Source organism: Engystomops pustulosus, chromosome 3 (genome assembly GCF_040894005.1).
Source record: "Engystomops pustulosus chromosome 3, aEngPut4.maternal, whole genome shotgun sequence".
Taxonomy (NCBI): domain Eukaryota; kingdom Metazoa; phylum Chordata; class Amphibia; order Anura; family Leptodactylidae; genus Engystomops; species Engystomops pustulosus.
The window spans coordinates 217,359,229-217,378,077 of record NC_092413.1 but is presented as its reverse complement, the minus strand read 5'-3'; the positions used below and the strand labels follow the sequence as shown (position 1 = coordinate 217,378,077).

The 18,849-nt window shown below is 42.6% G+C and overlaps 1 protein-coding gene across 3 annotated transcripts in view; it reads left to right on the top strand.

Annotated features, from left to right (window-relative positions):
* Positions 1-3,428: 3,428 nt before the first annotated feature.
* Positions 3,429-18,849, top strand: part of MSRA (methionine sulfoxide reductase A) — a 253,807-nt gene continuing 238,386 nt past the window's right edge. For 2 of the 3 annotated variants that reach the window (XM_072143825.1, XM_072143824.1), the window contains exons 1-2: positions 3,429-3,544; positions 11,332-11,528. In XM_072143825.1, coding sequence (XP_071999926.1) covers positions 11,381-11,528 — 148 coding nt within the window. In that variant the 5' untranslated portion in view covers positions 3,429-3,544; positions 11,332-11,380. Of the gene's footprint in view, positions 3,545-11,331; positions 11,529-16,565; positions 16,581-18,849 lie in introns of those variants that run through there. The other variant, XM_072143826.1, reaches the window with a different exon arrangement.

Here is an 18,849-nt window from a genome sequence, read left to right as displayed (position 1 = left end):
CATGCTGCTCCCGCAAACTGCTGAAACTGCAAAATGACACCATTCATGCCCAAACAAGACGTGGAGTGATAATGAAGGCGAGTTATTTCGGCAAGTGATAATTGTCTATAAAAATCTGGTTTCCCACTATATTAATACGAGAGCTGTGACAATATTAAAACTGTTAATGATTTAGGAATTAGGTGAAGTTTTACGATGAGGCCAAGAGAGACTGCGGCATCACACGCGAGATCCCCCTCCGGTAACACATAAACCTGTCTGTCTTCACTGCTCGTCTCACAGCCCCGGATAGCGACAAGTTACACCATGAAGGATTGGGGGTCGCAACTAATTTGCAACATTTGATTAGGAGAATGTCTGAAAAATAATATAAAAAGTTGCTTATAACCCAAAATAAATCCTCATATTAGATCATTCATAACCTCCACCACCTGCTGTATATTGTGGGTATAACACTATATATATATATAAACAATTCCTCATATTAGGGACTTAGCTTCCCCCATTCCCTGGGGGGTCAGACCAGTCACATGTCTATGACCTTTAGAAATCTGTCATGAAAGAAATGGGAGCTCTGTCTAATCAGACCTTTGTGTGTGTTGTTAGTAGCATCAGGACTGTGATATATGGATTTATAGTCCAGGATTGTAGCTTCAACAAGTGCACTAGGGGTGAGTCCACACACTGCTGTGCTCTGTGTTCTCTGCAGACAGTGATACCTATTGGCCCTGGAGAAATGTTTAACTGTACTGCTATGTGTGTTGTTAGTAGCAGCAGGACTGTCATATACGGATTTATATTCCAGGATTGTAGCTTCTCCCAGTGCACTGGGGGTGTGTCCTCACCTTGCTGTGCTCTGTGCTCTGTGCAGGCAGTGTTATGTATTGGCCCTGAAGAGCTGTGTAATCCTATCGCTGTGTATGTTGTAAGTAGCAGCAGAACTGTGATATATGGATTTATATTCCAGGATTGTAGCTTCTCCCAGTGCACTGGGGGTGTGTCCTCACCTTGCTGTGCTCCGTGCTCTTTGCAGGCCGTGTCACGTATTGGACCTGGAGAGGTATGTAATCCTGCTGCTGTGTATGTTGTTAGTAGAAGCAGGGCTGTGATATTCCATGATTCCAAGTACATTGGGGATGTGTCGTCACACAGCTGTCAATTGTGCTCTCTGCATTGAACTACTCCACACTCCTTCGCCTCCGTTCTGTGTAACTTCTGTAAAATTCAACCTGAAACATGTAACAGTGGTGTGAGGAAACACCCCAGTGCACTTAGAGAAGCTACAGTCCTGCTGTACACAAACGTATGATTACACATCTCATCAGGGAAAATACATAACACGGCCTGCAAAGAGCACAGAGCACAGTAGTGTGAGGACATACCCTAGTGCACTTGGAGAGGCTACAATCCTGGGTTATACATCTATATATCACAGTCCTGCTGCTACTAATAACATACACAGCAGTCTGATTACACTTGTCTTCAGGGACAATATATAACACTGGCTGCAAAGAGCACAGAGCACAGCAGTGTGAGGTCTGATTACACATGTCTTCAGGGACAATATATAACACTGGCTGCAAAGAGCACAGAGCACAGAAGTATGAGGAAACACCCCAGTGCACTTGGAAAGGCTGCAATCTTGGGTTATAAATCCATATATAACAGTCCTGCTACTACTAAAAACATACTCAAATGTATGATTACACAACTCTCCAGGGAAAATACATAACACTGGCTGCAAAGAGCACAGAGCACAGTAGTGTGAGGGAACATCCCAGTACACTTGGAGAAGCCACAGTCCTGCTGCTACTAACAACATACACAAACCTATGATTACACATCTCCCCAGGGAAAATACATAACACTGCCTGCAGAGACCACAGAGCACAGTAGTGTGAGGACACACCCTAGTTCACTTGGAGAAGCTAAAATCCTGGAATATAAATCCATATTTCACAATCCGGCTGCTACTAACAACATACACAAACCTATGATTACACATCTCCCCAGGGAAAATACATAACACTGCCTGCAGAGACCACAGAGCACAATAGTGTGAGGACACACCCTAGTTCACTTGGAGAAGCTACAATCCTGTAATATAAATCCATATTTCACAGTCCCGCTGCTACTAACAACACTCAGAGAGTTATGATTACACATCTCTCCAGGGAACAATTAATAAGTGCAGAGCACAGCTGTGTGAGCTAACACCCGAGTGCACTTGGAGAAGCTACAATCCTGGAATATTAATCCATATATCACAGTCCTGCTGCTACTAACAACATACACAAAGGTCTGATTACACAATCAATTTCAGAGATCCCCATGGAGAACATTTTAGGACACATATAAGTCCGACGAAGCTGGCAACTAATAATGATGAGTGGCTAACGAGGTACGTGCTAATTGTATATGTGTATAATCCAGCCTGGCCGTCACCTCTAACTGCTCCTACCCCTGAGCGTGGATTATACCCCTCTAAGAAGGGGCATCACTGATCATAACACCGGTGTAACGTTATAGTGGTAGGAACTAATGTGGATTACAGAGGCAAAGCTTCATAGGAGTCAAAGGACATTCCCATAAGGTCCTAATGACTGATAAGACCCAAAGGTCCTCTATCTCAGGAGAAGGGTCCTACTAGACAGAGCAGTGCATTGTGGGACCTGTTGACAGAATTAGTTTTCAGACTTGATTCCCTTGTCCTCTTACGCAGACATATTAGTGTATGGTATATTATTAGAATCAGAGATAACTGGACTATAACCCCTTAGATGCACAGGTCAATGCTGACCATGGCATCTGCATAGTCCGGAAATAAAAAATGCTGTTAATTCAACCCCTTCCAAAAAAAGGGGGTGAGGCTTGTGAATCCCTGCGTAACGTGATTTGCTGGGACTGAAAATTATTTTTTCAAATTTCCTAATATAACTATTAAAATAATTGAATAAAATGGAAAAAAAATTAAAATAAAAAATCTAAAAAATCTGAGCAGCATAAAAAATGTTGTTCTTTCACAAAATCCAATAATTTCTTTAAAATCTAAATAAAAAATATCAATATTTTCCATACTTATGATGCGGATCACATCCGAGTGACTTATTTTTTTACAGTGTTCCTCTTTTCTAAGTGATCTGATAAGTTCAGCGTCACACGTGCTCACGTGTCGCTGTAGCGCCCATCGTTTTGGCGTGAAATATTGCAATGTATATGATGAAATCTGTGACAACGTCTCCTTCTTAGGTGTGAACGTGGTCTAATTCTTATCATCGTAAAATATAATAAAGTTTATTAATGCATATAGTGTTATAATCATAGGTGATCAATAATGGTAAGAATAATTGTGTATGGCTGGGAGTGTTATAGAACATATACCTTAGTGTCCAGAGTTACAGCAGCAGGAGTAACGCGTTTTCCAGCTTCTTGTCTCCGGCAGGACACCGTAGTTGTAGTCCCGCTGCAGCATGCCGGAAGTTGTAGTTTGTTGTGACACTTGGAGGTGTTAGGTAACTTGCTCATGTCTCCGGGCTGCTGGAGGGTAAGTATCTGGGTAAGAGCGCCCGGCGCGGTGTATATAATATATCCCGTGTATACAGCTTCTCCTGTGTGTGTGGCACGGGGGCTGCTGCTGTCACATTGCCGTATACTACAGTATAACAGGAGAGGGCAGTTTCCAGATTATCGAGTGTTCTGGAGTATCAGATACAGCACAGGGGGCAGATACTGATAGATGCGGCACAGTGATTGGAGGGCAGCGCTGTCAGTCACGGAGCGTTGCTCTCGGTAGCCAATCAGGTTGCAGCTATCATTTCTTGTGATATGAGAACTGCAATCTGATTGGTTTCTTTGAGAAATGGCTGTCCATGTATTTTGTGGAGTGAGATTTCATTCATGTGAATGGCGGATGATGGGAAGAGGGTGAGAATCTATGGGGGAGAGTTACCACAAGTGTCTGAGTGCCAGGGGCAACTACTGCAGTTATAGTGTAGAAACTTCTGGTAACTCTCCCCATATTTGTCTCTCTTTCTAACAGAGTTTTCTGTATTTTCATGACTATAATTGTAGATTTACACTGAAGGCATCAAAACTCCGAATTATCACATGTGGAATTATGTACATAACAGAAAAGTGTGAAACAACTGAAAATATGTCTTATACTGTGGCAGATTAAGTGTCCCATGGGCCCCGGGCCCCCCCCCCCCCCCCACGGAGGACAACCCCTAGGGTCAGAAATGCACTCGCTATTAATGAAATGTCCTTCAGCAGAGCCCCCCTTTACTGAAATGTCTTCTCCTCGCCCTGCTGCTTCGTCTTCTCCTCCGTCTTCTCCTTACCCCACGGCTCCGTCTTCTCCTCGTCCCGCGGCAGAAATTCCAGCCCGGTCGCAGTACTATGACGCGGCAGTGTCACGTGACACCATAGTGTAAGGGCCCACGCGGCGCATAAACTATGACGTCTCATGGCTGTGACACCGCTGGGTCATAGTGATGCACCCAGCCCGGAAGAGCAGAAGACGGAGCCGCGGGGCGGAGGAGAAGAAGCCCGAAGGTGAGCATAGATTTTTTTTTTAAGTGACGGCGGATCTTCATATAGGGCCCATACCGCCTATATGAAGACCTGCCATTGGTCTTATATTCTAGGTCCTATTGCTTTGATTATTGCTTTGCACACTCTTACACTCTTGGATTCTCTTGATGATACAAGAGGTAGTCACCTGAAATGGTCTCCAACAGTCTTGAAGGAGTTCCCAGAGATGCTCAGCACTTGTTGGTCCTTTTGCCTTCACTCTGTGGTCCAGCTCGCCCCAAACCATCTGGATTGGGTTCAGTTCTGGAGACTGTGGAGTCTGGGTCATGTGGTGTAGCCCCCCATCACTCTCCTTCTTGGTCATATAACCCTTACACAGCCGGGAGGTGGGTTTGGGGTCATTGTCCTGTTGAAAAAGAAATGATGGTCCAACTAAGCACAAAGCAGTGTATCCACCTGTCTCCACCTGTCCTAACCCCATTTATAAGGCAAGAAATCCCACTTATCCCACTGAAAGGGCACCTGAGAAGCTTTTCTGGTGACTACCTCTTGTATCTCACCAAGAGAAGCCAAGAGTGTGCAAAGCAGTGATCACAGCAAAAGGACCTGGAAATAAGACATATGTTTCACACTTTTTGTTAAGTATATAACTCCACATGTGATATTTCATAGTTTTGATGCTTTCAGTATGAATCTATCTCTCTATCTCATATTTATCATCTATCTATCTCATATCTATCTATCTATCTATCTATCTCATATCTATCTATCTATCTATCTATCTATCTATCTATCTATCTATCTATCTATCTATCTATCTATCTATCTCATATCTATCTATCTATCTATCTCATATCTATCTATCTCATATCTATCTATCTATCTATCTCATATCTATCTATCTATCTATCTATCTCATATCTATCTATCTATCTATCTCATATCTATCTATCTATCTATCTCATATCTATCTATCTATCTATCTCATATCTATCTATCTATCTCATATCTATCTATCTATCTATCTCATATCTATCTATCTACCTATCTATCTCATATCTATCTATCTATCTATCTATCTATCTATCTATCTCATATCTATCTATCTATCTATCTATCTATCTCTCTATCTCATATTTATCATCTATCTATCTCATATCTATCTATCTCATATTTATCATCTATCTATCTATCTATCTATCTATCTATCTATCTATCTATCTATCTATCTCCTATCTATCTATCTATCTCCTATCTATCTATCTATCTATCTATCTATCTATCTCATATCTATCTATATATCTATCTATCTATATATCTATCTATCTATCTATCTCATATCTATCTATCTATCTCATATCTATCTATCTATCTCATATCTATCTATCTATCTCATATCTATCTATCTATCTCATATCTATCTATCTATCTATCTATCTCATATCTATCTATCTATCTATCTATCTCATATCTATCTATATATCTATCTATCTACCTCATATCTATCTATCTACCTCATATCTATCTATCTATCTATCTATCTATCTATCTATCTATCTATCTATCTATCTACCTCATATCTATCTATCTCATATCTATCTATCTTCTATCTATCTTCTATCTATCTATCTATCTATCTCATATCTATCTCCTATCTATCTATCTATCTATCTATTATATCAATCTCACATCTATCTGTCTTGGTGAGTCTCTGGGGTTTCCTGTATACATAACATGTGATTGCATCACCTTGTGTAACATTCCCTGTTTTGTAACATCCTATGTGTAAATCCTCTATCAGATAAACCTCCTGTACATTGCTCCTGCACTGACACATAGTAACGACTAGCAGGGTGGGAATTACATTTACGTGTCTGATTTTTTCTTTACAAAAGACAGTCTACTCTGATAAGAAATAAATCTTGTCCAATTATCAGCCACTCAGTATGAATGTTCCCTCGTTCACTGACAGCAAGCAGAGATTTAAAATGGCAAGGAGCTTTGTTGTTAGGTGCAAGATCCCCCTAAAAAATGTAATTACTGATGAGGCCATTTAAACATCCTCAAAATATGCAGCCAGGAGCGCCCCCTAATGGTGGCTCTTTCTGCCCAGTTTAACAGATTATCCAGGAGGAAGCCGTGCACGAGAAAGTATCAGAATATATCAATGTCTGGATTATTAGACACAAATGAAAGGAATTTTATTAACAGTTTGTAGTGAAAAAACATTGGGGTTATGAAATAGTAAATGTGCTGATTCATGGGCAGCATCCTCTCATGTGCTGGGAGCCTGGATGGTGACATCTATATATACATATGGCATACATGGGGGTCTGTATACATCATACATACATATACAGACCCCCAAAGTCATACCTGCCCTAAACCTTCTTCACTGGCAAACCCCATACTAGACCTGTAACGCAAATATGGTCCCCAAAGAGGAGCACCTAAACTTCAAAGACTCTTCACCACAAACCTTAGCAAGCACAGAGCCCATACCACAACCTCTTACCATATACATACCCCAAACCAAACCGTATAAACCAATAGAGACCCCATACCACAACCTCTAACCATATACATACCCCAAACCAAACCTTATAAACCATACAGACCCCATACCACAACCTCTAACCATATACATACCCCAAACCAAACCTTATAAACCATACAGACCTCATACCACAACCTCTAACCATATACATACCCCAAACCAAACCTTATCAACCAATACAGACCCCATACCACAACCTCTTACCATATACATACCCCAAACCAAACCGTATAAACCAATACAGACCCCAAATCACAACCTGTAACCATATACATACCCCAAACCAAACCTTATCAACCAATACAGACCCCATACCACAACCTCTTACCATATACATACCCCAAACCAAACCTTATAAACCAATACAGACCCCATACCACAACCTCTTACCATATACATACCCCAAACCAAACCTTATCAACCAATACAGACCCCATACCACAACCTCTTACCATATACATACCCCAAACCAAACCTTATAAACCAATACAGACCCCATACCACAACCTCTTACCATATACATACCCCAAACCAAACCTTATAAACCAATACAAACCCCATACCACAACCTCTAACCATATACATACCCCAAACCAAACCTTATAAACCAATACAGACCCCATACCACAACCTCTAACCATATACATACCCCAAACCAAACCTTATAAACCAATACAGACCCCATACCACAACCTCTAACCATATACATACCCCAAACCAAACCTTATAAACCAATACAAACCCCATACCACAACCTCTAACCATATACATACCCCAAACCAAACCTTATAAAGCAATACAGACCCCATACCACAACCTCTAACCATATACATACCCTAAACCAAACCTTATAAAGCAATACAGACCCCATACCAAAACCTCTAACCATATACATACCCCAAACCAAACCTTATAAACCATACAGACCCCATACCACAACCTCTAACCATATACATACCCCAAACCAAACCTTATAAACCATACAGACCCCATACCACAACCTCTAACCATATACATACCCCAAACCAAACCTTATAAACCAATACAGACCCCATACCACAACCTCTAACCATGTACATACCCCAAACCAAACCTTATAAACCAATACAGACCCCAAATCACAACCTGTAACCATATACATACCCCAAACCAAACCTTATAAACCATACAGACCCCATACCACAACCTCTAACCATATACATACCCCAAACCAAACCTTATAAACCAATACAGACCCCATACCACAACCTCTAACCATATACATACCCCAAACCAAACCTTATAAACCATATAGACCCCATACCACAACCTCTAACCATATACATACCCCAAACCAAACCTTATAAACCAATACAGACCCCAAATCACAACCTGTAACCATATACATACCCCAAACCAAACCTTATAAACCATACAGACCCCATACCACAACCTCTAACCATATACATACCCCAAACCAAACCTTATAAACCATACAGACCCCATACCACAACCTCTAACCATATACATACCCCAAACCAAACCTTATAAACCATACAGACCCCATACCACAACCTCTAACCATATACATACCCCAAACCAAACCTTATAAACCATACAGACCCCATACCACAACCTCTAACCATATACATACCCCAAACCAAACCTTATAAACCAATACAGACCCCATACCACAACCTCTAACCATATACATACCCCAAACCAAACCTTATAAACCAATACAGACCCCATACCACAACCTCTAACCATATACATACCCCAAACCAAACCTTATCAACCAATACAGACCCCATACCACAACCTCTTACCATATACATACCCCAAACCAAACCGTATAAACCAATACAGACCCCAAATCACAACCTGTAACCATATACATACCCCAAACCAAACCTTATCAACCAATACAGACCCCATACCACAACCTCTTACCATATACATACCCCAAACCAAACCTTATAAACCAATACAGACCCCATACCACAACCTCTTACCATATACATACCCCAAACCAAACCTTATCAACCAATACAGACCCCATACCACAACCTCTTACCATATACATACCCCAAACCAAACCTTATAAACCAATACAGACCCCATACCACAACCTCTTACCATATACATACCCCAAACCAAACCTTATAAACCAATACAAACCCCATACCACAACCTCTAACCATATACATACCCCAAACCAAACCTTATAAACCAATACAGACCCCATACCACAACCTCTAACCATATACATACCCCAAACCAAACCTTATAAACCAATACAGACCCCATACCACAACCTCTAACCATATACATACCCCAAACCAAACCTTATAAACCAATACAAACCCCATACCACAACCTCTAACCATATACATACCCCAAACCAAACCTTATAAAGCAATACAGACCCCATACCACAACCTCTAACCATATACATACCCTAAACCAAACCTTATAAAGCAATACAGACCCCATACCAAAACCTCTAACCATATACATACCCCAAACCAAACCTTATAAACCATACAGACCCCATACCACAACCTCTAACCATATACATACCCCAAACCAAACCTTATAAACCATACAGACCCCATACCACAACCTCTAACCATATACATACCCCAAACCAAACCTTATAAACCAATACAGACCCCATACCACAACCTCTAACCATGTACATACCCCAAACCAAACCTTATAAACCAATACAGACCCCAAATCACAACCTGTAACCATATACATACCCCAAACCAAACCTTATAAACCATACAGACCCCATACCACAACCTCTAACCATATACATACCCCAAACCAAACCTTATAAACCAATACAGACCCCATACCACAACCTCTAACCATATACATACCCCAAACCAAACCTTATAAACCATATAGACCCCATACCACAACCTCTAACCATATACATACCCCAAACCAAACCTTATAAACCAATACAGACCCCAAATCACAACCTGTAACCATATACATACCCCAAACCAAACCTTATAAACCATACAGACCCCATACCACAACCTCTAACCATATACATACCCCAAACCAAACCTTATAAACCATACAGACCCCATACCACAACCTCTAACCATATACATACCCCAAACCAAACCTTATAAACCATACAGACCCCATACCACAACCTCTAACCATATACATACCCCAAACCAAACCTTATAAACCATACAGACCCCATACCACAACCTCTAACCATATACATACCCCAAACCAAACCTTATAAACCATACAGACCCCATACCACTACCTCTAACCATATACATACCCCAAACCAAACCTTATAAACCAATACAGACCTCATACCACAACCTCTAACCATATACATACCCCAAACCAAACCTTATAAACCATACAGACCCCATACCACAACCTCTAACCATATACATACCCCAAACCAAACCTTATAAACCAATACAGACCTCATACCACAACCTCTAACCATATACATACCCCAAACCAAACCTTATAAACCATACAGACCCCATACCACAACCTCTAACCATATACATACCCCAAACCAAACCTTATAAACCAATACAGACCCCACATCAGAGAGAGCCAGGGCAGTGCAGTGAACTCTGAATACAGTGATCAGGAGAATTGCATACAAGTTTAAAAACTGATTTTTTTTTTTAACATTGCAGCCATGGAAAGATATCATTTAGGGTATAATACTTATTTAATCATAGTATTTTATGAAGTATTTATTTTAGGTGGATTAATTTGAATGGCAGGTTCCCTTTAAAAGAGACCCCAGACCACAAACTCTAACCCTAGACCTACCACAATCCAAACCTTATAGACTAATATAGACCCCAGACCGGACCCTTAAAGCAAATATAGTCTCCAAAGACGCACCAGAACTTCATAGACTCTACTACTCTACCTATATAAATAGACCCCAGACCCCCTAATCTTATATTAGACTTCAGTGAAGACCAACCATAACAATGTACATCTCAGCCCCTAATCATATACAGACCATGGAACAGACCGCCTAGCGTTAGACCCCAGATCGCGTCTTGCACCCCCTCGTAGAGCTCTTTCCTCCTCTGTGCCCCTGCGGTCCATGTCCTGGCATTACCTGGGGCTGTGGTTCTTTGTGGGACGGAGGCAGGAAAGCTGCGGATCTACCACCAGGATGTGGCCCCTGGAGACATGACAGGACATCTTGAGGGGTTTATAAGTGATGTTTACTTCTCTTACAGAACCTGATCTTGCAGTGACTTTGGACTTCCCTCAGTCCTCCTGGTGCTCATGCTGATCTCACCCCGTCTACTTACCTCCCGCATATTACTCTTCCAGCTGTTAAGTGGGTCCTACATGGGAGACATGAGCTCTAAAACCCAACTACCCAGCAAGGATGAAGCGCTGGCCGGCAGCTCCGAGAAGCTGCGAGTATCAGGTAGGTCCAGGCCTTTCCTACTTACATTTCCTACTCATCATAATAGTATTATTATTTATTAATAGGGCAGCATTAATTCCATGGGGCAGTACAATCAGTGAGGCAGAGCAGAAGCAACGAGACAGATGGATTAGCCGGGTAGCATAGCTAAACAGGTTTTCCCCCTCTCCGTGATGAGACCCCCACAGATCACGAGAACGGGGGTCCGATGTACCTCTGTCGTCTTCTGAGATGAGCAGAGCAGCCGGATGCGCGTGGCCGGGCTGCCCCGTTCATCTCTATGGGGCTGACAAACATTACCGAGCACTGTACTCATTTCGGGGAACGACGAGGGGTACGATGGAGGTACATATGCCACTGAGAGCCCCGACAATCGGCAATTTACCTTGTTTCATGGGAAAGGGCCGGATGTGAGAGATGTTCTTGAGATGGAGGCGGCAGGTTGTACTGAGGACCTGGATGTGAGGCTTAAGGGATAAGGCAGTGTCAAAGATGACTCCAAGCCAGTGGACTTTTAAGATCGGGGAGAGTGTGGACACATGAATAGTGACGGTGAGGTCTGGTGGGACATAATGGGGGTCATTTATTAAGGGCCCGATTCGCGTTTTCCCGACGTGTTACCCGAATATTTCCGTTTTGCGCCGCTTGTACTTAAATTGCCCCGGGATTTTGGCGCACGCGATCGGATTGTGGCGCATCGGCGCTGGCATGCGCGCGACGGAAATCGGGGGGCGTGGCCGAACGAAAACCCGACGTATTCGGAAAAACCGCCGCATTTAAAAACCGAAAATGTGTCGCATAAGGACCGCTTACCTTCACCTGGTCCAGCTCGGTGCATTCCGGCGCGATGAGTTTACTTTCAGCGCAGCAGCGCCACCTGGTGGACGGCGGAAGAACTACCTTATTAAATCCCGGCCGGACCCGAATCCAGAGCGGAGAAGCCGCCGCTGGAACGCGAATGGACCGGGTAAGTAAATTTGCCCCAATGTCTTATGTGGAGGAAAGATCATCAGTTCCATTTCGTCCATGTTGATTTTTTGAAAACAGGAAGAAGAGGAGGATATGGCTGATAGACAGTCTGGAAAAGAAGATATCTGGACCAGAAATATACCTGTGTGTGATGTGCATAGGAGGGGTAGTGAAAGCTATGATACCCTTATTCCTGTATGAAATAACCCCATTCATTTTAACCCCCGTTTCTATAGAATCCACCACAGAATAACCCTCTTTTCTGTTACCCCTTACATATAATGCCATGTTTGCTGGCGACTCCCTGCATCACTATTGCATTCAACTCTAGTGTTGAAACCCAGGACATACCTCCCGCCACCCGGGGGCAGACCCTGAAACCCAGGACGTACCTCCCGCCACCCGGGGGCAGACCCTGAAACCCAGGACGTACCTCCCGCCACCCGGGGGCAGACCCTGAAACCCAGGCCGTACCTCCCGCCACCCGGGGGCAGACCCTGAAACCCAGGCCGTACCTCCCGCCACCCGGGGGCAGACCCTGAAACCCAGGACGTACCTCCCGCCACCCGGGGGCAGACCCTGAAACCCAGGACGTACCTCCCGCCACCCGGGGGCAGACCCTGAAACCCAGGACGTACCTCCCGCCACCCGGGGGCAGACCCTGAAACCCAGGACGTACCTCCCGCCACCCGGGGGCAGACCCTGAAACCCAGGACGTACCTCCCGCCACCCGGGGGCAGACCCTGAAACCCAGGACATACCTCCCGCCACCCGGGGGCAGACCCTGAAACCCAGAACGTAGCACCCGCCACCAGGGGGCAGACCCTGAAACCCAGAACGTAGCTCCCGCCACCAGGGGGCAGACCCTGAAACCCAGAACGTAGCTCCCGCCACCAGGGGGCAGACCCTGAAACCCAGAACGTAGCTCCCGCCACCAGGGGGCAGACCCTGAAACCCAGAACGTAGCTCCCGCCACCAGGGGGCAGACCCTGAAACCCAGTTGAGGCAATATGACCAATGGGAATTGGGAATTGATAACTGTTACAGCTGATTATTGTAGCCTAGGACTAAAGCACAATAAATTACCAACATCCAGAGGTCCGTTTGTAACTAGGGGTCGTATGTAAGTCGAGTGTTCTCAAGTAGGGGACCACCTGTATATTAATCTTCACATGTTGTGGAGGTTTTCCACCTCTGTGCAGCCCTAAAGTCCTTGATCAGCTAAGACTATGATTATGGGGATGATCTCCTGGTTCTTGGATTTCTTGTTCTTGGATGGAGTCTTGACTCTTATCAGTGCACCACAAGCCAATACCTCTCATATTTTTCTAAAAGCTTTGCAGACTTATAGCATTTTAAGCTGTATTTGCTTTTCCTTTTGTGTAAATGTTCCAAAAAGTTTATGAACTCTGTTGTTCTATTCTAACTATTGCTGACCTCCTAAGGCAACTGTCAGTTATGGGTCATTATACAAGTCATAGTCATGTAAATTTTTTATGTACAACAATATAACTGTTATAATACTGCCCCCTATGTACAAGAATATAACTACTATAATACTGCCCCCTATGTACAGGGATATAACTACTATAACACTGCCCCCTATGTACAAGAATATAACTACTATAATACTGCCCCCTATGTACAAGAATATAACTACTATAATACTGCCCCCTATGTACAAGAATATAACTACTATAATACTGTCCCCTATGTACAAGAATATAACTCCTATAATACTGCCCCCTATGTACAGGGATATAACTACTATAATACTGCCCCCTATGTACAAGAATATAACTACTATAATACTGCCCCCTATGTACAAGAATATAACTACTATAATACTGCCCCTATGTACAAGAATATAACTACTATAATACTGCCCCCTATGTACAAGAATATAACTACTATAATACTGCCCCCTATGTACAAGAATATAACTACTATAATACTGCCCCCTATGTACAAGAATATAACTACTATAATACTGCCCCCTATGTACAGGAATATAACTACTATAATACTGCCCCCTATGTACAAGAATATAACTACTATAATACTGCCCCCTATGTACAGGAATATAACTACTATAATACTGCCCCATGTGTACAAGAATATAACTACTATAATACTGCCCCTATGTACAAGAATATAACTACTATAATACTGCCCCCTATGTACAGGAATATAACTACTATAATACTGCCCCCTATGTACAAGAATATAACTACTATAATACTGCCCTCTATGTACAAGAATATAACTACTATAATACTGCCCCCTATGTACAAGAATATAACTACTATAATACTGCCCCCTATGTTCAAGAATATAACTACTATAATACTGCCCCCTATGTACAAGAATATAACTACTATAATACTGCCCCCTATGTACAGGAATATAACTACTATAATACTGCCCCCTATGTACAAGAATATAACTACTATAATACTGCCCCCTATGTACAGGAATACAACTACTATAATACTGCCCCCTATGTACAAGAATATAACTACTATAATACTGCCCCCTATGTACAAGAATATAACTACTATAATACTGTCCCCTATGTACAAGAATATAACTACTACAATACTGCCCCCTATGTACAGGGATATAACTACTATAATACTGCCCCCTATGTACAAGAATATAACTACTATAATACTGCCCCCTATGTACAAGAATATAACTACTATAATACTGCCCCTATGTACAAGAATATAACTACTATAATACTGCCCCCTATGTACAAGAATATAACTACTATAATACTGCCCCCTATGTACAAGAATATAACTACTATAATACTGCCCCCTATGTACAAGAATATAACTACTATAATACTGCCCCCTATGTACAAGAATATAACTACTATAATACTGCCCCCTATGTACAAGAATATAACTACTATAATACTGCCCCCTATGTACAAGAATATAACTACTATAATACTGCCCCCTATGTACAAGAATATAACTACTATAATACTGCCCCCTATGTACAAGAATATAACTACTATAATACTGCCCCCTATGTACAAGAATATAACTATTATAATACTGCCCCCTATGTACAGGAATATAACTACTATAATACTGCCCCCTATGTACAGGAATATAACTACTATAATACTGCCCCCTATGTACAGGAATATAACTACTATAATACTGCCCCCTATGTACAAGAATATAACTACTATAATACTGCCCCCTATGTACAAGAATATAACTATTATAATACTGCCCCCTATGTACAGGAATATAACTACTATAATACTGCCCCCTATGTACAGGAATATAACTACTATAATACTGCCCCCTATGTACAGGAATATAACTACTATAATACTGCCCCCTATGTACAGGAATATAACTACTATAATACTGCCCCCTGTGTACAGGAATATAACTACTATAATAACTTTGTAAGTGTCCGTGAATGTGTTAAGCTGCTCTATATATTATTATTAGGCCTGTGTTTGCTCTCTGGGGGGGTTGTTATGTGATATAATAGCATGTATTATATATAATACCGCCCCTCCTCTATCAGCTCTGTATGCCAGCACCTGTGGCGTCTTATAATACATTACAGAAGTTTGGAGCGGTTGTTCTCTTCTTGTTCTGCCGTCCTCCTCTTTTTCTCTCCCACCTGCCAGGATGAGTGACTCATAAAACAAGTCCAAAACACACAGAGAAGAATAGATATGAGAAAGGTCATGGATAATGGGATGGAGGTGGCGGCTGGAGCGGCGGCCTTTGTCTGATCAATCATTCCTCCTCTCCGTGACCTTTGTCGTCTTATGAATACGCGGTTTCTTATAATTCTCGCATCGTTCCTCGAATGTTCTCCTATTAATTATATACCTGGTCTGTGGCTCGAGGCCCATCTGTGAATATAAACATAACCCCAGCCGGGGTCATCCATCCTAAACCCTACGCTCGGTGCCTGCGGCTTCTCTATAAATACGTCCCTAGGGAACACGGTCACAGTCTTCATGTTCCTGCGGAGAAGTGACCTGCGCTGTAGCCATGCTCCTCTACGTGTGCCTCGTGTGTGTCGTTTTCCATATTTGTGGTGAGTATGCAGGACACGACCACCGGTAAACGAGTATTTATTTCAGGACTGATACTGTGGAGGGGATTTATCCGTAGTGTCTGTCTGAGACGCTGCAGAAATGATGAACACATATAGAGGGGCTCTGGAGGATCTTATGTAATACCCTATTCCCCCTGTAGAGGTGCTGCAGTAATACTGAACACATATAGAGGGTCTCTGGAGGACTCTATGTAATACCCTATTCCCCCTGTAGAGGTGCTGCAGTAATACTGAACACATATAGAGGGTCTCTGAAGGATCTTATGTAATACCCTATTCCCCCTGTAGAGGTGCTGCAGGAATACTGAACACATATAGAGGGGCTCTGGAGGACTCTATGTAATACCCTATTCCCCCTGTAGAGGTGCTGCAGGAATACTGAACACATATAGAGGGTCTCTGGAGGATGTTATGTAATACCCTATTCCCCCTGTAGAGGTGCTGCAGGAATACTGAACACATATAGAGGGTCTCTGGAGGATGTTATGTAATACCCTATTCCCTCTGTAGAGGTGCTGCAGGCATACTGAACACATATAGAGGGTCTCTGGAGGATGTTATGTAATACCCTATTCCCCCTGTAGAGGTGCTGCAGGGATACTGAACACATATAGAGGGTCTCTGGAGGACTTTATGTAATACCCTATTCCCCCTGTAAAGGTGCTGCAGAAATACTGAACACATATAGAGGGGCTCTGGAGGATGTTATGTAATACCCTATTCCCCCTGTAGAGGTGCTGCAGGGATACTGAACACATATAGAGGGGCTCTGGAGGATGTTATGTAATACCCTATTCCCCCTGTAGAGGTGCTGCAGGGATACTGAACACATATAGAGGGTCTCTGGAGGACTTTATGTAATACCCTATTCCCCCTGTAGAGGTGCTGCAGGAATACTGAACACATATAGAGGGTCTCTGGGGGACTCTATGTAATACCCTATTCCCCCTATAGAGGTGCTGCAGGAATACTGAACACATATAGAGGGTCTCTGGAGGACTCTATGTAATACCCTATTCCCCCTATAGAGGTGCTGCAGGAATACTGAACACATATAGAGGGGCTCTGGATGATCTTGTGTAATACCCAATGCCTCCTTTAGAGGCACTGCAGGGAAACTAAGCACAAGTAGAGCGTCTCTGGAGGATCGTATGTAATTCCTGATTCTCCCCGTAGAGGCACTGCAGGAAAACAGCACAAGTACAGGGTCTCTGGATGATCTTGTCTAATACCCTATTCACCCTGTAGAGGGGCTGCAGGAATACTGATCATATATAGAGGGGCTCTGGAGGACTTTATGTAATACCTGATTCTCCCTGCAGAGGCAGTGCAGGAAAACTCAACACATATAGAGGGGCTCTGAAGCATCTTATGTAATACCTGATTCTCCCTGCAGAGGCACTGCAGGAAAACTCAACACATTTAAAGGGCCCAGTATTTCTAGTCTGTAAAATACTCACACAGCCCATTGACTGAAATGGTAATTATGTAATACCTCATGTCACCTCTAGAGGCAACGCAAGGGAAATTAATGGGGTCGTCCACATTCTTCAGATAATTGATATTGTTTGTGTAGTGAAAGTTCTATCGTTTCCATAAATACTTTTTGTATCAATTCCTTGTTGTTTTCTAGATCTCTGCTTGCTTTTATATTATAAGAAGCTTCGTTGTTTACTGACTGTGGATAAAAACCGGTCCCTGGTCATGTGATGTCACACAGATGCGCGGCTCATTATATCCCTGGTCATGTGCTGTCACACAGATACACTGCTCGTTATACCCCTGGTCATGTGAGGTCACACAGGTGCATGGCTTGTTATATCCATGGTCATGTGATGTCACAGTGGCACAAAGCTTATTACAGTGGGTAAGGAAAGTATTTAGACCCTTTCAAATTTTTCACTTTTTTTTATTATACCAATTGGCCAAAGTCCCTTTTTTTGATAATTTATTAAATATTTCATATATGCTGTTCATTTCCCTCTGATCCTCCTTCAGATGGTTCTACTCCTTCATTGGAGCCCAACTGTATTAATCTGATTGGACTTGATTAGGAAAGGCCACACCTGTCTATGTAAGACCTCACAGCTCATACTGCATGTCGGAGCACCTGAGAATCATGAGGTCTAAGGAACTGCCCAAGGAACTCAGAGACAGAATTATGGCAAGGAACAGATCTGGACAAGGTTAGAAAAGACGACCACATCTTTTCCTCGACCTGGTCGTTAGGCGAAACTAAGCGATCGTG